This window comes from Calonectris borealis, chromosome 16, assembly GCF_964195595.1.
Source record: "Calonectris borealis chromosome 16, bCalBor7.hap1.2, whole genome shotgun sequence".
In the NCBI taxonomy this organism is placed as follows: Eukaryota; Metazoa; Chordata; class Aves; order Procellariiformes; family Procellariidae; genus Calonectris; species Calonectris borealis.
In genome coordinates, this window is record NC_134327.1 from 9,081,592 (window position 1) to 9,103,383 (window position 21,792).

The following is a 21,792-nucleotide window of genomic DNA, read 5'->3' on the forward strand; positions in this document are numbered from 1 at the left end:
GGACATCTTTAAGACTGCAGCATAGGCAGCATCTAAATGTCAGACATAGACTTGACAAGGAATGGTAGCTATTCAGCCGTTTCTTCTGAAGACCTGTAGGTCCTGTAGACACATAGATGAGTGAGAGATAGAAGGGAAAAAAACCACAAACAAAACCACAAACTATCCATGAGTCTATCTTTGTCCTTAGTAATATAAGTAGGCTGTCTGGAATCACGATCACCGACATCAGCCACCAATAAACATTCACTGTTGGCCTTTGTGTCTGGTCTCAAATGGTTCCTTCCTATGTGTGACCTCGACATTGCTGGTTTTAATCCACACACAAAAAGCTTTAAAATTTAAAGAAAACACCAATGGAGGTAAGAAAGCAGAGTTTTAATAAATGGGTGGTAAGGGAGACAGAACTAGGGAAAAAAGTCATCTTAATTTTCCAACTTCTAAAACCATTTTGAGAGACGAAGAGAATATAAATTAAACACTTGAGAGACTTGAACACATCCTTTTCACTAAACCAAGACAAGTAACAAGTGGTGTTCTTCAGGATGAGTCTTTTCCCATTAGCAACCCACAGGCTTTTATACCAGAACGAAATACTAAAGCTAGACAGTTGTACAGGTAGCATACTCAAAACCCTACTGGAAAGCAGGTTATAGCTGCACTGGTTTTGGTTGTTTTTTAAAAGTCACTGGGATATCAAAAAAGCTGCTGTAACAGATGGACAGCAGAAAGACTCACTAACATTATTTTCAATCTGAAACAAAATTGATACTGTAAAGCTAAAACTGTACCAAAAATTAAACTTAATTCCCCTTATCCAGTATGGTATAATGGAGAGCTTCTTTCATAAGAAGTTTCCAAGTGGTATTTAAATTCAAATTTTGAGACCTAAGAAAAAAATAAAAACAAAAAAACACTTTATAAAACCCCCCAAGGATTTGGAAAGAGCAACAAAAGGCTATTTGCAGGAAATTACTCAAAAGGATTCTGTTCAGTGACTACAGCATTTCCTATAAACCAGTAACTGCTGTATACACAGCTGATGTAAACACACATGTAGTTTTTGTTAAAATCATCTGCAATGCCTGCACTGTACTTCTACTGTTCTAGAACAGTCAAATCTATTACTCTAAATCGTCTCATAGCATTCAAGTATTTTGATCATAGCAGTTCTTCCCATTCACTTTCAAGACTTAGCATATCCTTGTAGAGCGATGCGTGTATATATACATTTTTTTATATATATATAACGCTCCATCATACTGGAAATGGTCAGTTTTAGCTCATTCTGTTTTTCACACAGAAAAACGTATCTGAGTTTTGCAGTCACACAAGTTGTCATATCACTTCCTTAAAAACCCTCTGCAAGCAACTGTCTTTTTCAGATCTCTCACTTCTGTCAATTCTTCCTGACAGAGCTGATTCTGCACTGCCTTTTGATCTCTGTAGCCATCAGATATAACAAAGAAGAGTCAATGTATGTCAGGATGGCGACATTTACATATGCATGCACACACAGGTACTTTCTGTGCTAGGTAAAGGCAATGCAGAACAAAGCCGCAGAAGAATGACAGCAAGCTTCACCAGAAAAGTGACACACTCTTGAGCACTCTTACATCTGCTGTAACGTCAGCTCCACCTGCAACGAGCATTAAAATTCTTACACATGTGGATTTTAAAAACAAGATTTCAAAACAAAACCCACTCTCCTCTTTAAAATGCCCTTTCAGAACTCTAGGGCAACTTTTTTTAATAGGTTTTGATTGTGTTTATCTTTCCCTTCTACCATATTTTCTACACCGTCAGCACATCATTCCCCTTGGGCTCAGCTTCTATTTCACCTTGATTCTTGTTTTCTTGTTTTACTTCTTTTGAGCTCTTCTCCTCCTCCTCGGTTTCTGGTTTTACTACCTTCGAGTTCTGGTCTTCTGTCAGACTTGATGGGTTTTGTTGTGTGTCTTCTTTGTTGCTCTTCACCACCTCCTGTAGATTGTATTTTCTGAACAGAACATAGTCTCTCACCACACTCAAGCAACAGACGTTTTTTATTATTTCCACCACAATTGTATATTGTGGATTATTAAGATCGACTTTGTTTTCTGGATTGAGGCTGCCCACAATTCCTGTAAAACAAGATGTAGTTTAAAAGATGCTGGAAAAACTGTTTCTGAGCATAAGCATGCCCTATTCAAAAGATAAAAGTTAAGAAGGCAACATCCCCCTTAGTTGTAACCAATTACTCATTTTTTTAATTGCTTAAAATAGCAGAACAGAGCAGAACTCTTAGAATATATCCCCAGTAGGACTGCTGTCCCACCAAGAAACAAAATACACGATTAAGGTGGAGCTATTTTCCGAGTCATATATTCAGTGGAAATAGTAACACATTATTTCAATGCAGCATCCAGAGAGAAAGCCTGATAGCAGTCACTTCAAAGCACATACAACTGACACTCCAAATTATATTCAACGCCATACTCTCTTCTGCTTGTTGTCTCTTAAGACATCAACACCGACAAGAAATATTGGTGTTTAAGTCTTAGAGAAGCTTTTGTAATTCAACATACAGATTTTAAGCAACAAATATGTATGCCCATTAAGACCACTTTTAATAATCTGACCTATGTCATGCATGCAGTTGTGGGCCGCTTATATACTTGTTCTTAGTTCTGCGTGAAATCCATACATACCTGCCAATTCCTTAATTACTTCTTCCCTACTCATATGACTGTTATTACGAGCTTTGTAAACAATCTGAAAAGTACCCTTATTAGGGGCTTTAAACCAAGGCTCAAAAAACGTTTCCGTGTATTTTTTCATATCCTCCATAAAAGCCTTGCAAGTTCCAGAAATGGGCAGCATGCGCAGAATGACTCTTGTCTTCTTCTTTTTAGTGGCATGCATATCCTTTAATATATGGTGCACCAGGTTCTCAGGTTCTACAAGAAAAACAGCTAGGTATGAGAAACAAATTGAAGGCATTTTCTCCCTTCTTCCCCAGAAATAAGCTGGGGAAACGCATGCTTGGCTGCACTGCTGTCAGCCTCAAATCCCTTCCTGTAAAGAGTGGTTTTAATATACCAAAATTGGATAATCAAAGATTATTTTGTCAAAGCAGATTCCTCTACCTCTAGCGACTCCGCTAATGACAAAATTCACTGGCAATGCCAAAGGGAAGGGAAACCCTGTATTTGTTTGGTATACACGAGTTTCTTGGAAGTGACGCTCTGCGGCCTGTTACTAACACTGTTCAGAGCAGTTTATCCCCAAGCATTTACGCAGCGTCGGCTGATGTCCCACCTATGCCCCGGGTTCTGATGAAGACCACGTTGTTGGCGCCGCTCTCCACTGACTGGAACCGCCGCAGCTTCTGCTCCGTCGAGGCGCGGATCTGGCCGACCTCCTTCTTCAGGGCAGCCTCAACATCGTCCTCATCCTCCTCCCTCTCGCTTCCAGACAGCCGCTCCTCGTGGTCTGAAAACTTCACACAAGGCACGTCTCTGGTTTGGTGAGTACCAAGCAATGGTGCCCACAGCTTAAAAATCGGCAGCAAGGCACCACCGTGCCCAGGGGCCTGGAGGTGACAGGCAAGGGCCTCTTCTCCAGCCAGCCCGCGGGGCTGTGCTGGGCTTTGCTTACAGAAACCGGCATTTTCCTGTGTGTGGTGACCACAGACAGGTTTTTGTACATAGAGAGGAGGCCTCAGGGCGCTGCTCTGCCTGCCCCGCCAGCGCTGCCAGGCTGCGGGGAGCGGGAGGCAGGAGCTGAGGGGGGGCGGCCGATACCGCGCAGGGCCGCGCTCCCCGGCCCCAGCGCCGCCCCCCGCCCAGCACCGAGCGACCGGCCGGGCCCGCCCCACGCACCTGCTCGGGCCCGTAGAGCAGGTCCCCGTACTCGCCGAGGAGGCTGTAGGCCTCCCCCACGCACTTGCGCTCGTTCATGTTGCAGGTGATGAGGATGCCGCGCATGCCGGCCTCCAGCTGCCGCCCGCCGCCGCGGGGCCGCTTGGCCCGCCCCGCCGCCGCCGCGAAGTGCCCCTTGGGCCGCCGCTTCCGCGCCGCCGGCTCCGCCGCGGCCATCGACCGCCACCCGCCGCCGCCGCCGCGCGCCGCGATGGCGTCAGCGCCGCGCCGCGCCCGGCCCTAGCGCCCGCCCGCCGGGGGACAGCGCCGCCCCGCGGCCCGGCGTCCAGCGGCGCCGGCCCCTCGCAGCCCTGCCGGGGAGCGCGGGGTGGGCCCGCGGGCACAGGACACCGACACCTCCCTCCGCCGCGCCCGGGGTGGCGGGGCGCAGGCCCGTGCGCTGCCGTGCTGCTCCGGGGAAGCCGAGCCCCGGCACCAGGTGGGATCCCCAGTGAGGCCCTCGCCTCCCCAGGCTCGTCTCACTGCTGTAGGCAGCGCAGAGCCCTTGGAGGTAAAAAAAAAAAACAAAACCAAAACCCGCCCTTGAAAATTACAATTCACCTCAGCCTTTACACGCGCCAGGGAGGAGGTCGAGCTGTTCCCCAGGCGCAGTACCCTGGCCTCGGCGCCCTCAGCTGTGGCCAAACTCGGTCACTCGTAGCCGTTGGTGTTTTCTCTTCCCCCAAACTTCAGTTCCAGGATTAAAGTCTGGGTTTGTGTTAATGATTCCAGAACTGAGAGAAACCGTGGGCCGGGGAGAGGAGGGGACGGGCGCTCGCTGAAGCGCAGGGGAGCAAGCAGACCTCAGTCCTGCTCTGCACCGCTGCGTCCAACACCAACCCCAGCGGAGGGAGAGCCGGGCTTCAGCCGCTTCCCCGGCTTCCTATCTGACTCCTGAGGGTGTCATGGTGTAAGGGGACCCGCTGAAACAAACAGAAATACAGGTAATTTTAGGCCTGAGATACTAGGGAACATGTGTTGACAGAAAAAACGTGGCCCGTAGCGTGGTTTCTAAAGGAAGGTGCCTCTATGCATCATGTCCACGAGGGCCGCCTCTCCCTGCAGTGACTCTCGAGCTTCTTGGACCATTAAGGGGGGAAAGATTAAGTTCCTTGACATTCTGTGAAAACAGGCAGAGGAGACAGCTAAGGAGGCCTCTCTAGGGGCAGGACTATTATTTACATCCAGAGAATCCAGATGGGCTGAAGTAGGAAAAAAGGAAACTTCATGAATTGATTTAAGTATTTATCAGTTACAACTGCAGCAGGAGGTGGTGTTTACATCTCATCTGAAGCTGTGTTCCTGCAAAGCCTTTGAGGCTCATATAATTCTACAGCAATTGTTAGACATTGGTGGGATTATCGACCACATATAAATTAAAAGTCACTAAATCTTTGCAGAGCTGGGGTTGTGTGAAAGACTCAAAGTTCTGGTGAATTATAGTGGTAGTCTCTGGAGTTGGGCATGTCAGGGCACGTTTGAAACACGAGGGAGAATTTCTACAGGCAGCTGTGAGTGGTGCAGAAGAAATGCAATTAATCACCCAGAAAGTAACTAGGATACTTCTGTGGTGAAAAGTGCTGGGGGACTTGGAAATACCCATTGGTGCTCTGGAAATTAGTTATATGCCCTACCAAAAGAATAGGTTACAGATTAGGTCACTGTGGAGGTTATGATTTTCTTCCTAAACTGGAAACCTTATTGCCTACATATTCCTGGCACATTTGCTGACTCTTACTACAAACCATTCCTATCATTTTCTCTTAACGTTCATGCCTCCTCTGTGGTGATACGATCTTTGGGTAGGGAACCCTTTTTCAGGGAGTCTTTTAAAGTCTCATAAAATGATGCTTTTTGCTGACCACACATCAAAATAATGCGTAAAACATCAATACTTAGAATCTTTTCAGGGCTTTGCTACATTCAGTTCATTCCTGGCAGCCAGTATATCCCCAGTGTTGGTAAACTAGCAAAAACGGAAATATTTTTGCACGAAGTAACACTGTGGTCAGCCAGTAATTAATGCACGATTGCTGGATTATCTGTGCAACATCTTGGTCCATGCTGTTACTTCTGTGTTGTCAATCAGTAGCAGACATTTCATTTACATAAGTCAGAGTTGAAGTGCTTGGGCAGTGTTCGTCTCTGCTGTATAAGGCAACTGAAATGTGATCTACAAGATTAGCGGGGCTTGTAGGAAGGAAAGGAACGTGAATTATAGGAAAGCTGCCACAGTGACAAGGCTGAGTGCTGCTGGCTGAATGCAGGGTGAGGATCTCAGCTGCATGATGGTCACTGGAGAGCAGGAGCCAGGCAATGGCTGAACTGGAACTGTTCTCAGCAGTTACTCCAATTAACAATTGGGATTGTTGTTCCAGTGTATCCCACTGTGTAGTAGCTGTTCTGAACTGTTCTAAAGCTGTTCTGAAACTGCATGGCTAATACCGTGTTTGTATCTGTATCACTGTAGCATTTCTTGAAGAGATAATCAGTAAGGAATAACCTTCAAGAGACTATTATGGCTCTTGCTGCTGTGCATTTTTTACTGAAGATTCCAAGTGCTATGTCCCTGCGGGCTCCGCTGAGAAGATCTCTCCAACTTTGCAGCCGGTGCTACCCAGTTCACGCCTCTTTGAGTTATGAAGCCATAAAACAACAGTACAGACCAGAGGTGCCAGAGTACTTCAACTTTGCAAGAGATGTGCTGGACAGATGGGCTGGTGTGGAAAAGGTAACAGTTACTTGGCTTCTCTGATGCTGAAGTATTTAATGCTGGTCATTAATGCTGAGTATCTGACAAATTCAGTAACCAAGACACTGGGGTTATGTTCTGATTATAATCTGGAGATCATCTTATGCAGTTTGAACCTGTAGATCCCTTAGGCCACACACTGTCCTGTCCACGAGCCCAAATAGTTCTTTCCTTTAATCAGTAACTCCAGGGAGATGGAGTGTGAGTAAATAGGTGCCTCATAAATGAGACTGTGAACTGAACCACTCTAAACCTTGCATCAATTCCCCCTCAGCTATGACATGCACCCTACCTGGATGTGCCGGGGAAATCACTTGACCTCTATGTGTTTCATGGCCTGCCTAAAATTAATAATAAATACAGTGCAATGTCAAACCTCACCTACCTATCCCAAATGTGAAATCCTTTGCATGAAGGACTTGGAATCTACAAAACTGAACAACTTTGAACCTCAAACCAGACATAAGCTCTATGCAAGGAAAGGGAATATAGGAAAAAAACATGAAGTATAGGTCTATCACCTTTCTTACTACATAGGTCTGGTCTCTATGGATGTAGGACTGGTTTTGCAGGCTCAGGCTGTTCATGATGAGGGGCTAAACACAATTGTGTCCAGCCTGGCAGCAAGAACAGAGCAGAGGTATCACCTGTCTGACACAATTCTTCCTTTTGCAGGAAAACATGTTTTGGCAGGCTGTAAACAGAGCAAGGAACAGCCTCTGGAGAAGAGCTTTTGCCCTCTGAGGTGCACAGATAAAATCTGCTCCCCTGAAAATGAATCTTAGTGTTAGTGTACCTTCAAATAGATAATAAGGTGTCATACTCTTGCTGCCCCAGTGAGTTTTTTCGTCAAGAGGTGACTTACTACACTGCTACTGCTAAATGCATTGGCACCCTTTAAAGCACATCATATGCATACATTTCAAATCACTTCACGTATCAGTTAGGTGAGACATTGATTAAAGGTCACATTGTTGTGGGCCTGTGCTTTTGAAAGTTTGATTTAATTTTCAGAAGTACCAGACAGGCCCAATTCCAGATGAAGTTGAAAATGAGCTCTCAGGGCTCAGGAGACTGGGGCACAACCCAGAGGTGCTCACATTCATCAGCTGCTTTGTTGGCATGACCTGAACCAGAAAGATTCTTCTTTCTCTGTGCTATCACTGTACCACCTCTTCAGGGTGTAGGATGAAGAACTCAGGAAGGGAATACAAATTTAAATTCCTGAATGACATTTATAGGCTGTTCTTTCTAAGGGAGAGTTCGCTGCCTCATTTGGAATCAGTGGCAAATTTCTGTTGCACCCTCAGGTTTCTCCAGCACTGAATAAGTGATGAATGCTTTTCTTCCTCAAACTTAAGGTAAAGGCAATGTGTTTCTAAAATGAAGCATTTGTACTGTACCTTGTTGTTCTATAGGAGGGAAAGAAGTCTAAAAACCCTGCATTATGGTGGGTAGATGGTGCTGGAGAAGAGGTGAGGTGGAGCTTTGAGGAGCTGGGAGTGCTGTCCAGGAAAGTGGCCAATGTACTCTCTGATGCCTGCAGTCTGCAACGGGGAGACAGAGTTATTCTGATTCTGCCCCGGATCCCGGAGTGGTGGCTGGTGAATGTGGCTTGCATGAGAACAGGTTAGTAAAAGCATAGAAATGATATATAGGTACAGAAATTGTGACTTAAACCAATCCTTGCTATTTAATGCACTCAGAATTACCAGCATGCTAATGAGGATGAACTAGTGTCATGCTGGTCAAAAATACTCTTCATGCCAAGTTTTTTCTTCGTGGTGCTTTTAGGACTTTTGCGCATGCTCTAGCTGTTAAGGAAACCCTATGAGTCCATGTGCCTCTGTCATTCTCCTCTTTCCAGCACTTGTGACAGATCACAAATGCTAACTTGCAGTGAAATTAGCCCACGCTTAACAAAGTGTTTCATGTGTTCCCCTGTGGGATCTGTTAAATACTTAGCTTCCCAGTATTTACAACCCAGAATGTCTTGATGCCTCACAAACACTACCAGTATACCTTGTGAGGCAACAGCTGTGTTTGCCAGTAAAGAAGTCAAGTCCAGAGAGACTTGTTCCAGGGGCAGTGTTTTCAGAACAAGGAAAGTTATTCTGTTGATTTCTTTTACTGTCCCATGATCAATATAGTATTTGCTAACTTGTGCTAATCCTCACATAGCATTTAATCCATCAAATAAATCAGTATATTTACAAACGTAGGGCCAAGTCCTGCTTTTAGTACAGCTTTGTCCCACTCAAAAGAACAAAGTGAGATGAAGTCTGCTTCAGGTACAGGTGTTATTCTTAAATGTTGAGACTGTTTTTCCATTCCCCTTCCTTCCCTTTAGGGACTGTCCTGATTCCTGGCACACAGCAATTGACAGCGAAGGACATTCTTCATCGACTACAGAAATCCAAGGCAAAGTGTATCATCACCGATGATTCTGTGGCACCAGCTGTAGACTCAGTTGTGGCTGAATGCCAGTCTCTGAAATTCAAGTTGCTTGTGTCAGAGGGCCACAGAGAAGGATGGCTGAACTTTAAAGATCTCCTGAAGTGAGTAAATACCGCTGTGAAAGCACCACAGCTATAATGAAAGAAAAGCACAGTGGTTTGTTTTGAATAGGAAATGTTGGCACATACCAATATATTTTCACCCTTTTAGGACTGCACACTGGAAAAATATCAATGTTCATGACACTTTTGATTGCTACAGTTATTTTGGGTAAATGTTTTTGAAAATGTGCAAGTCACACTTTCAAATCACTGTATTCATTATTTTGCTTATTTTAAGAAATGCTCCTTCTGATCACCACTGTGTGACCACAAAGTGTCAAGATCCAATGGCCATCTATTTTACCAGTGGAACTACAGGATCTCCAAAAATGGCCGAACATTCCCACAGCAGCTATGGTATTGGCCTCACAGTAAATGGAAGGTACAGATACCACTTTAAATCAAACATATTTGGTAGCTGTTCACATAGCAGAAGGAAGAGAAACACAAGATTTTTGCCAGAAGCTTTTGTTTCAATAGTTCAAAAAACAGCAGTTGTTTTACGTCCCAAAAAGTGGGGTTTTTTTCCCATAAAACAAGGCAGTTTGAGTCCAGCTGCCTTAGTTTATAGAGAATGTAGCAGTCATATAGTCACTAACTTTTTTTTTAACATTTTCTTTAACTTTTGGTAAATTCTTCATTGTGTATAGTTAATAGATTGCCCATGAACTGAACATCAGCACAAGTTTATGAAGTCTGTACCATAAAAGGACAAAAACCATGGGTTCTGTTAGATTTCTGAATTCATGTGTGTCTGGATTAGACACAGCTCCTGCAGGAACAAAATGCTGATAGTTTAGAATCTTTAAATTTATAAAGCAATGTTGTTTATAAAACAGGACAATATGGCAGTACACTTCACCCTAACAGGCAAAGAATAACAAATCAGAAAATGCCGAACTAGAAGTAAGTAAACAAAAAAAAATCTTCATCCCTAAAAATGAGTTCAACAAAACCCCAGCGATCTCATATATATTCATACAACACTATGTTCTGAGGTGGTGTTAGCTTGTCCGTCAGTATAATTTTTCCCGTAGAAAAATGCAACATCAGTCTACCCTGATGACATCCTCACTATGCTGTGACTTACTCCTGCTCAGAAATTCAGTCTTTTCTAATTGCCATTTATCCAAGACAACCAGTGATGGATTTGCTTCACTGGCACATCTCTTGTTGATACTTTAGTATTTGCCTTATTCCTGCCAAATAGAGACTGTGGACCGTTTCCTTGTGTTACCAGGTACTGGCTGGACTTGACTTCCTCAGATATATTTTGGAATACATCAGACACGGGCTGGGCAAAGTCAGCTTGGAGCAGCATTTTTTCGCCATGGATTCAAGGGGCATGTGTATTTGTACATAAGATGCCACACTTCGACCCAAGCATTGTCTTTGAGGTAAGTGAGGAGAGCCCAGCAACAACCAGCACTATTCTCTCTGGCTGGTCTTACCCAGGTTTTCATTTCCCCTGGCGCTGCACGGGGGCAGCACGCAGCACAGTTATAACTTTCACCAGGCGGTACCAACTGATTAGTTAAGTAGTGAGTGCTGCAAATATGTACCCCAAAACAAGAGCATATTTGACATCCCAGGAGTTTCATCGTATACTCTGCTCTGGATTTGACTGCGCAAACCTGCAAACATCCCTTATTAGGCCTAGAAGTGAAGTACACAAGAAATTGTTCTGGGATTTGTGGAGCACTTTGGTGGTGTTATTAAAATAAGTGTCAATAACAGCTGAATGAGAATTTCAGTTGCCTGCACCATGTAACTCAAAGTTAAGGAGTGAAGAGGCAGCAAGGTTGAATTTCTTTAACAAAAGGGACCCCATTATGTTCTCATACATCATCCACACACAACTCTTCATCATTTGAAAAAGACTACCGTGTTTCATTTTACATGGAATGACTTTATCATCATATCTATATTAATTGGATGGCTGGAAATTGCTAGTTAATATTAGGATATGTTGAAGAACACTGTCAGTTATACACCTACAGAGCATCTAAAAAAGTAGCCTTATGGTTTCACTTGTTTTCTACTTAAACTGCAATTATGAAGAAATTCTGCAAGAGAAACTGTAAAGCTTTCAAGAGCAAAAAGCTTTGGTGTGTTGAACTAATTGTAAAATGATTTAGATTCTGTTTTGAAGAAGAAACTAATTAAATGTTACTGCTGTTTGTTGGTGTTGGCAAGTACAGAGCTAACTGCTTTTAGGACACAACGTTTTGTTTGTGTATTTCATAAGCCAGATGCAGAGATCGTTAGATTACCTCTTACAATGAAGATGGGACCTCACAGGTTTCAGTGTATTGGCAAATTTACTTTTTTTATTCTAAATTCTCTAGAGTCTGTCAAGATTTCCCATAACCGTCTTCTGTTCTCCTCCAACTGCCTATCGAATGTTTGTGCAACATAAACTGTCCAGGTAAGCAAAAGCAGGGTGTCCTTCTTAGTGTATTTGATCAAAACAGTAGACCAAATGCTCATCTCACCTTGATTTTTATTCCAAATTTACAATGGCATAACAGTAACTCAGATCATGTATTTCTCAACATTTTGAATCTTAACTATTAGGAACAAAGTCAGAATAAAAATTTAGGGGTAGCGTAACCATTTTTTTTCAGATTTGTTTTTGTTTAACACTATACAGTTCAAATGGAGTGAATAGGACTCAGTAAAAATTTTGTTCTTATGCAGAAAGAACCCCACGATACAGGAATACAGGAGTGAATGGGGCATAGCAGATAGATGATTGCCAATTATTTGTTTTCTCTTTCCCACTAAGCTATACATTCAAAAGCCTGCGGCACTGTGTGAGTGCTGGAGAGCCAATCAACCCTGACGTGATGGAAGAATGGAAAGCACAGACTGGGCTGGATATTCATGAAGGCTATGGACAGACAGAAACAGTATGTTCTGCTTTACAAATGTAAAAGTGTATGCTTTACAGATACAGCAATAAATTCTATTCAGGTTGCCAAGAAAAAGAGATTAAAATGATTATACGTTATGACTTAGGGGAAAAGTCAATTGCAGTAAGCAACACTGGAAAAACGTAGTTTTTATAAGTCATAGAACGATGATAACAGCTTCATCCAACATCCAAGGACTGTTTTTCATTCCTGTGGGCTTTGGATTGGGAACTAACACAAAAGGGGTATATTCCTCATTACTGCATTCCAAATTCTGCTTTACAATCTATCTGTAGAACACTAACTCACATTATTTGGAGCTGTGGGCATGATTCTGAGGGCATAGTTTATTTCTAGAAGTTTAATCATTGGATATATGATTGTAATGAAGACAATTAGTATTTCTTGTAGAAATACAAAGTATTAGCTGAGTATGTTAAACCTAAGCTAAAGATTGAACATACAAGCCACAATTTAATTTTAAAAAAACCCAAACCAAACACTTGTTACAGGTGCTGATCTGTGGAAATTTTAAGGGAATGAAAATCAAACCTGGCTCTATGGGAAAGCCATCTCCAGGGTATGATGTCAAGGTATCGTACATCTGGTGACTCAATCTCTCTCCCTTGCATAATCACTTTCCATTGAAGAGATTTGAAAGCTCTAACACGGCGTTGTACCACGTACCATCACTCAGCAGTGAATGAGAGAGTAAAGAAATGCATGTAACTGCCCTAAACTGAGCGTGTAAAATAAGCAATTGGACTTCCCTGTTGCACCATCCTCACCAACATAGATGACAACCCACTGCTAACTGACAGTTAGATATCAAACGGTAAGGCTAAATTAAATTGCTGAGTTAAGGAAGAGTGGGAGTGAGTGTTGTTTCCTGGTGATTACAAAACTGCTGCAGCAGATTCTAGCACCAGATCAATTGGCAATATGGATTAAGATTTTTAGTATCTTTCTTTCAGTTCTTGTTTTCCCACATGGTTACTTGTCATCCTTATTGGGGTCTTACTAACTTCATCACATGTTTGCATAGTACTTGGCATTCCTCAGATGAAAGACATGGTGCAAAGTACAGCGGATTAGTAATAATCTTACACTTCAGTTGTCAGAGTAAGACCCCCTACTGCTCCAAATCATTTCCCAATAAAAAAAATACTTTATATATTTTAAATGTACACCAAGATTCTGTAATCTTAACATAATGCTTTTTCATTTGGCCTCGAGGTAATAAAATTGTGTTTTGTTTATTTCTAGATTATAGATGAAAACAGTAATATTCTGCCTCCTGGAAAAGAAGGAGATATTGCCATCAGAGTAAAACCTACAAGATCGCTTTTTCTTTTTACTTGCTATGCTGTAAGAATATTTCTACAGTTAAAGTAGATATCGTGTAGATATCCTGTTAAATCTGTGTCACAAGGAATCTGATGCCCCATTTCATTTACATATACTCTGCTTACTGGTCTGAAAACCTGTGGGGAGGAAAGAAGGATTTCCTTTTTTCCTGCAGATGCTTGGTCCACTTACACAAACAACTGTGTTTGATAAGATTGTCCTGCCTAGCAAGTTAAAATCCACTTTCTTTTGATTGTTATTTCCTTAATAAAAAGGGAAATGTTTGATGGACCCCCTGGTCCCAAAATACTCTTTGGCCTAAGGGCTAGAGCCCCCATCTGAGAATTAGGACACTGTTCAAATCCCTTCCCTCCAGATTTGAGCTTCATGGAGTGTTTCATGCACAGCAATATTTTCCAGGTTTTTTTCCGTGTTTTAGAATTTTCAGTCCATCAACCAGTAGAACAAATGTATAGTCGTTTCAGTTCTGACACCAGGAAACCTTACTAAATGTTGTGGAGAGTATCAGCCTATAATCAGGTCTTCTGAGCAGTGCATACTGCCTAGAAACACTCTTGCAGAAGTCAGTTGCATTGGCTGTGGAAAAAAACGCTTATTAATTGCACTGTGCTGAGCCAAAACTTTTCTGGGGGTGAAAAAAAAATCTCAGGATAGGAGGTGCTAGAAATACGAAGAAAAAAATCATTAATCACCTAAAAGCAAATTCTCAGTTCCATAAGCCTACATATTTTTGCAACTGTCAGTGGTTCGTAAAGCCGTGGGGCAAAATATGTTATGATTAAAATTTTAAGTCAGTCACAAGTAGTGAAACTTGATTCATTTATTGCAATTTATGAATTTTGTATCTAGTTTTGTAGTTTAGTAATGGTGAATTAATAATTCTCTATTATTAATGTCCACTTGAATCTGATGCACATGACCGCAGTATGGACCAGTCTGAAAAGCTGAAATTTTTGAATATTTGACTGCACCATAACTTATATCCCAAATATATTAGAATGCAATTTCATGTATTTTTAAGGTAGTTTTCATGTAAAATGCAATTTAATATTTCCTAGGATGATCCAGAGAAAACACAGGCAACAATACGTGGGGATTTTTATGTCACTGGAGACAGGGGGATTATGGATGAGGATGGCTACTTCTGGTTTGTTGGAAGAGCTGATGATGTCATTAATTCTGCCGGGTAATTTAAGACTGATTAACAATAAATCATTAAACTTGAATAACACAGATGATTCAAATGTGAAGTTATGTTTACATGTTATCAAATACAACTAAAAACCCTTTCCTCTGTTTTAAAGATACCGTATTGGACCCTTTGAAGTAGAAAGTGCCCTAGTAGAGCATCCTGCAGTGGTGGAATCAGCAGTTGTCAGCAGCCCAGACCCCATCAGAGGAGAGGTAAACAAGCTTATATATTTAAATAGCTTTGTGCATACCAGAGTTAATAAAGCCCAACTTCCAAGGGATTTGTCTATCCAGGGATTTTTTTTTTCTTTTTTAAATTAAAACTGAATAAATTCAAGTCAGCATTTCTACTCTATCAGGCGCTGGAGAATCCACACAGGAAAAAACTGACCAAGGCAATTGCATCAAATCCTATATAACAAAAGCACCATTTGAAGCTTTCCCTGTCATTCAAATACTTAGTTTTTTGTCTTTATTAAATGTATATGAACTGCTGGCACAGTCCAGACCAATAGTGAGCACCCACAGACTTTGGCAAAGCTTTCTGTACCTGCCCTATATGTTACTCTGCAGTTTGTCAGCAAATGGTTGGTTAAAGTTTCAGATCTTACCGTTGTGTAATACTGTTTCATTGGCATTTACACCATTGCTGCTGTAACTTCTTCAGGTAGTGAAAGCCTTTGTTGTTTTAACATCTGACTATGCTTCACATGATCCGGAAAAAATGAAGAAAGAGCTACAAGACCATGTTAAGAAAGTTACTGCTCCATACAAGTATCCTAGGAAGGTGAGTGCTCAAATACCCAAATAATTTTCATTACCATAAGACAGTGGGTGTTAACTGCTACGTGGCTTAGAAGTTTATGCTGCTGAGGTTAAGAAAAAGTAAAAATTTAGGTAAACTGTATCTTATTTTGTATTGCAATTTCCTCTCTTTCCCAATAGATGGAGTTTGTTCAACAGTTGCCAAAAACTGTTAGTGGGAAGATCAAAAGAAATGAACTGCGCCAGAAAGAGTGGAGGAAAGATTAGAAGTATTTGCTGCTTTTTTATACGATTTTTTACAAAGTAAGATATTGCAGATTTACATAGTAACATAGAGTAAGAGACATTATACTATAGCCTTCTCAGTTTAGGTTTGAATAAATTCTTACCTGATTCCAGGTGCTACACTAATAGCTAATAGTACAAAAGCAGGCAGACTGATACAAATGAAATGGGAAACTCATGTAGTCAAGAGCGCAATAGGTGATCTGTGTTAAATAAAGTGTTTAATGAAGCGTCACCAGCATTTTAACTTTATTTATTTTATTATTTAATTATTTAATTTAAAGGATTAAAAAACCAGTAAGACTTTAAGAGAACACTGTTCCTTCAAGAATCGCACTTGAGAAGTGCGACAACTTCTAAATACAATTTTAAAAGTTAGTTATCATTACAAGTATATTTAGAAAAAAAGGGTAAATAAAATCTGTATCATTAAAATGTTCTTTAAGGACTGGACTAGTAAAGAATTTAAAATACATGATAAAGCAGAAATTTAATATTTGTAGCAACAGCTGCTCATATAGTTTTATCTGTTCCCTCACACTTCATTAACGAGATACAAAAATATCAATATATCATAAAGTATGCTTGAGCAATTTCCATTTTTATCTATGTTAACCAAGCAGTGTCATTTTTGTCCCATTCTCAGAACATATATCTGACATCATGTGACTGTCCTGATTATATTAAGCATGATCAACTTACTGAGTTTAAGATTCAGACAAAAAAAATTATCAATTTTCAAGTTCTCATAGAGGGTCTAAGACACAAATATTTTTTGTTGGAAGAATTTCCTACATTACTGGCATAAGTTCCAAGAGAGGTCAAAGCATCTGCATTCGGGGTGAGACCATTAGATTTCTCTTTTAGAAGCGCATATTCCCACTTGAAGTATCCACAACCTTTCTTATTACCTTCATGCTTGCCAACAGGACAACAAAAAAATGCTTTGCCGTGATTTGGACCAGCATTTGACACATACAGTTTTTTAGCTCTTCGACCGCAGTTACACAGAGGGGGAGTTGGTTTTCCGTTTTTCACAGCTCTTACAGTCTGATTCAAATTGACTGCGGAGTTCAGAACGGCAGGAGACAATTTGGGCAAATTTGAACTTCTTAAAGGTAAGGAATGATCAAAAGATGCAGTTTTCTCTTTATATATAGCAAAAGATTGTTTTTTTGCTGGTGGGAACATTTTTGGACTAGTTGGCTTTCTTTTAGGAACCTCCGAAGGAGCAGAATAATTTGCAATTAATGCTGATTGTGCTGAAATAGCATTTACCTTTGCAGATGGTAACTTAAAAGCTGAAAAATTAGAAGTCTGCCTTTGTACTGTTCCTACATTATAGATAGTAGTGTCAGGACTTTTGTAAATGATAGATTTCAGAGGTTCCACAGGTACTACGGTTTTCTCCAAACTTTGATTATCTGAATTCATCACAGCCGATTGTTTTGAAATTGTTTTCTCTTCAAACACTGTTAAAATATCTGTGCTTGAGTCGTCTTTGAATTGAACACAGTCTGAATTTTGTTCATATTGAGATTCTGGTATTAAAGCGACATCTTCCCAGTCAGCCAACAGAGATAAGCAATCGGAACTAGTACTGATATCCTCATTGGAGATATTAACTGAGGAGATGGTAGTGGAGACGAGCACCAGTCCTGATCCATGTACTGGAGGGCTATATCTGGCTGTACTCAGAGGTTGCCCATTGTTCAACTCTTGCCGAATGCCTGTTGACACAGTGCTGCGAGATTGCTGCGCCTGTTCGAGAGGAACAAGAAATCTCTCAGTAGATGCTGCTAAAGGGCTTTGGGCTTGAGCATGTAAATCAGTCCTTGAGCTGCTGCTAGGTACAACATGGACATCTGCAGAGGAATCAATGCAAGTGGTCTGATGTTCTTCAGTTTGTACATTAGAATTTATCTTAATTCCAGCAATACCGTTGTGGTTTTTCTCAGCCAGAGAGTTTGATTCGCAAGTTCCATTTCTAGATGTTTCAGGTCTGCTTTTACTTCCCAGTGGAGTCTTGTCAGTGAAGTTTATAGTCAGTGTTCTGGAAATTGAATTACTCTTTGGATGTGCCTAGGGAGTCCGTAAACAAAAGATTTTGGAAAGTGAATACCCAGAAGTTTTAGGAAACAATGCACAAAATTAATAAGTGTATTAGCCTAGGGATGTTCTGTTCAAGATGCTGGGTTTATTATCTGAATAGCTCACCCCTCATCTGTATTCCAGGCAACAAAGCAAGTAGAAGGGAAGATATGAAGTAGTTACTAACCTTATCCAAAGATTTAGTAACCTTCAGCACACATCCATCACAAATCAGCCTCCAAGCAAGACGGGCAGTATTCCGAGAATCATCCAACCCTTCAAAAGTATGGTTATATTAATGTCTTCTTTTTAAACTACTACTGGGGCTAGTTCTTACTGGAGGAAAAATGTCATCTAGGTAAGCCTTACATGAGTGACAGGGATTCACAGAACCCTGACACATAGTTATCTAGTTCAAAAAAGGGAAGCAGAAGTAAAAAATTCCCTGTGCTGAAACATCTGAAGGACCAATCCATAGAACTGAATATATATCCACAATTTTTAAAATCCTTGCTCTGTTTTTATTAATCATGTAAAAAAATTCATATTGTGCTGGTATTCTCTTGCACTAATATGCTGTCCAGAGCTATCTGGTAAAATCAATTTTCCTTATCCTTCCTCCGCTTCTTTTCTTTTGCACCCTAGCAATTCAGAGATTGATCTTGTTGAACATGCACTCAATAGTGCTAGGAGAGATTTCAGAAATAAAGCATGAGGTTAGAAATGACAAACTCTAATCTTTGAAGCATCTAGCCTTTCTTGTTTTGATATTTTTGTAGGACAGAACATTGCATAACCTGGAAATAATAGTTACTATTTAGAGTAATGACTACTGCTTTAGTTTAGCTAACTAAAGCTAAATAGTAGCTATTTAGCTTCATAAAAAATATATATTTTAAAATGAGGATCATCATATTATACTTACCAGAATGTTCCCGTCCTGCAAAAGCCATCCCCAAATCCTGCAAAGCACCGTTTAGGCCTTTAGGCTTCCTATTGTAGAAGGCCTAAGGAAAAAAATGCAGGTGCTTAACATAAAGCATTTCAAAACCTATTCATAGTGAAGTGAAAACCATTTCAGAATATCACTTTATGAATAATAAATCTCACAAGGCAATTGTGCAAGTCGGGTGTTTTCATTTACAGTTGGGATAAATAAGCATAAGACAGTCAGTGACTTACCCTGTTACAAATTGGAATGGAAAGAACCATGAATCCCTTCTCCCAGTCTTAAACTCATCAGTTCTGTCTTAGCTCTGGAGTCATTCATTTGCACTTTATGGCTTACCTTGATGAAGGCCTTAACAGAGCAGCATTGAAGAATACAACTATAAATAATACCTTAAGATGTTTAAACTGTTGCATATTGCAAAGGCATGGGCATTAATATATTTGGCATAGGTATAAATTCTTTTTAAATCAGAAAAAGTGAGTATTGCTACTCACTCCCAGTATATCATTTGATCAGAAGAAAGGGAGAATATTCACGCTCTTTATCTTTACAGACCTAATTCTGCTACCTAGGTTAAGAGCCTAAGCTCCTAGTGTGAGGAAGGGTAGACCCCTGGATCACCCTTTGAAAGTTTCCTTGACTACACAGGGCAAGGTACACTTAGGTGCTTTAGCCCCCAAGTTAGAACTCTATTGCAGTATAGACTGTGTAATAAAATATACTTTTATTTTTCAGTATTATTCATGCTGTTCAGAACATACTTTCTGGTCCAAGTACAGTGCACATGCTAGACCTTTAAGTACCTCTAAACAGATGGTGATGACTATTTTCTGTGCAGCAATGTAAGGCAGCAATAAGAGCACACAAAACCAGGGAAGTTAGGAAGCAAGCAGAGCAAAAGATGTCAGGAAAGGAAAGGCAGCTCAAAAAATTCTCCTAGGATTATAATTCATTTATCAACAATAACACCATGTTGTTTTCCTAGCATTAAGATTTCTATTAAAATTCACACAGTTCTAGGGCATGCAATTTGTTGAGTAATAACAATGCGGAAAGAAAGCAAATGGGTTACTCTAGTCACTGGAACATACAATATTGGCTTGTAACCTCAGATACAGTTAGCCTTTGATAGTATGGGTATAAATGTTTCATGTCTATCGATCTTCTCACCCTGTATGTTGCTTTGAGATCAATCCAGGAATTTAAAATGTCAGGTTTTCGCAGCTGCTTCCTTTTACACTCATACTGCAAACACACACCCAGGTCCCAGTCTGTACAGAAAAAACCCACAAATAATCCATCACTAAAGAACTGGCCTAAAATTTGCATAAACATGGCTTAAAATCTACATAAAGGGACATACCATCAACATACTAGTAGCATCCTGTACTGCTGGACAGGAAGCATAGGCTAACAGCCTTCGCAGGCAAAGGAAGCCTTTGTACATGAAAAGCGCTAGGGTTGCTGCAATGGGACATCAGGATAAGTGAATGCCTGTTGTTAGTAAAGAGTGCCTTCATGATGGGTAAAGATCTCAAAGACCTCATTAAATCATTTAGACACATTAAGAATGGTGATGCAGTTCACTAAATGTAAAGCACAAAAATGTAACGATGTCAGACCCTGGGGAAAAAGATGTAGTGAACACATCAGGATTCAATGGATTTCACATTTTCAGTCTTATCCCAATATTGCACATCTTTAATACCTAATAACAGGATTTTGGCTCCCTAGAAGTGAAGACGCAATCTCACTAGCACCACCAGATGTTCACTTTTATGTGTATTATTCCACAGAAAAAGCAAATGAAAATTTTATTTACCTGTCCAAGTAACAAAGGTACATGGCTTTGCCTCTGAAGTAGAATGACTTGGAATATCTGAACTGAATATAATTTTCTTCTCCTTTTGTACCTTTTGGATCCATTTCAAAAATTGTGATAAACAAATGTTTAGAGGGACCCCTTCATCAACTTGATTCTTTATGAAACGAACAAGAAGTACGTATGTGTTAGTATGCACTGAAATTCATTTGCGACTTGTTTCTCTTTAGCTCTTTAAAGACATGTTTAAAAAAATAGTAAATAGCAATTATAACGGTGTAAAATAATACTAAATAGCAATTATACCTGTGTTATGCCAGTTAGTTCTGTACAAAATTCAGAGAGAATAGGATGCTCCTGGGGCTGGACATATGTGTGGAATTCAGATTCGATCTCTCCTGTTGAAGTGTTTAACAGGACTGCTGGAAACTCAACTGTGACAAAAACAAAAGGAGAAAAACAAACAAACAAACAAAACCCAAAACACAAAGCCAGAACGGTTAAAGCTGTTCACAGAAATTACTCCATTTGCTTTAAACTGGGGTTGAAACGCCAGGAATTGGAAGAAACGTAACGTAATGAAGACGCAACATTCAAACCTGCCTCCTATAAACGCCAGACCCCCGGCCGCCCCCTGCTCCCCGCACCCCGCCAGCCGGGCTGCTGCTGTGCGGTGTCCGGCCACCGAGCGCCTTCCCGCACCGCCGGCGCTGGGGCCGCCCCCCGCAGCCCGTCCCGCCGCACTCACTGATCTCGGGGCCGCGCCGCCCCGCGTCCCGCCAGCACGTGGCCTCGAAGTCGACGACGATCAGGTACCCGAAGCGCTGCTCCGCCGCCGCCTGCGCGCCGCTCCGCGCCCGCGCGCTGCTCCGCGCCAGCCCCAGCTGCCTGCGGAGCGCGGGCACCGCCTCAGCATCCCCCGCGCTGAGGGGGCCCGCCCTCCCCCTGCCCCTCCGCGCCTGGGACGGGCGGACGCCCCGGCCCCCTTCAGGGCCTCGCCCGCCCGGACGCCACCACCCCCCCGACCCCTTCAGGGGGAGCGATCCCCCAGCGCCCGGCCCCGCGGCCCGCACCTGGCCAGGCGCTTGGTGGCCATCCCCGCCCTCAGCACCGGGCGGGCGGGCAGCGACCACCCCGCAGCCGCCCCGGCGCCGCGGCGGCCATTTCAAACCTCCCGCCGGCGGCAGCGGC

The 21,792-nt window shown here is 41.7% G+C and overlaps 3 protein-coding genes across 3 annotated transcripts; 1 reads left to right on the forward strand and 2 right to left on the reverse strand.

Moving 5' to 3' along the window:
* Positions 1-357: 357 nt before the first annotated feature.
* On the reverse strand, positions 358-4,109 carry THUMPD1 (THUMP domain 1 NAT10 acetyltransferase adaptor). Its single transcript, XM_075165142.1, has 4 exons — positions 3,864-4,109; positions 3,301-3,481; positions 2,691-2,939; positions 358-2,123 (listed from the first exon to the last, which is right to left on the reverse strand). Exons 1-4 carry the CDS (start codon positions 4,077-4,079, stop codon positions 1,795-1,797), a joined length of 975 nt encoding a protein of 324 aa, XP_075021243.1. The 5' UTR covers positions 4,080-4,109; the 3' UTR covers positions 358-1,794.
* A 2,267-nt stretch (positions 4,110-6,376) lies between these two features.
* Positions 6,377-15,971, forward strand: LOC142089103 (acyl-coenzyme A synthetase ACSM3, mitochondrial-like). The gene is made up of 13 exons (XM_075165143.1): positions 6,377-6,633; positions 8,073-8,283; positions 9,005-9,212; positions 9,451-9,594; positions 10,453-10,609; positions 11,561-11,640; positions 12,001-12,124; positions 12,640-12,720; positions 13,394-13,495; positions 14,554-14,681; positions 14,800-14,899; positions 15,354-15,473; positions 15,632-15,971. Exons 1-13 carry the CDS (start codon positions 6,421-6,423, stop codon positions 15,716-15,718), a joined length of 1,755 nt encoding a protein of 584 aa, XP_075021244.1. The 5' UTR covers positions 6,377-6,420; the 3' UTR covers positions 15,719-15,971.
* Positions 15,972-16,011: 40 nt separating this feature from the next.
* Positions 16,012-21,697, reverse strand: ERI2 (ERI1 exoribonuclease family member 2). Its single transcript, XM_075166048.1, has 8 exons — positions 21,675-21,697; positions 21,350-21,489; positions 20,908-21,035; positions 20,602-20,758; positions 19,950-20,050; positions 18,753-18,834; positions 18,015-18,103; positions 16,012-17,818 (listed from the first exon to the last, which is right to left on the reverse strand). Exons 1-8 carry the CDS (start codon positions 21,695-21,697, stop codon positions 16,475-16,477), a joined length of 2,064 nt encoding a protein of 687 aa, XP_075022149.1. The 3' UTR covers positions 16,012-16,474.
* Positions 21,698-21,792: the final 95 nt, after the last annotated feature.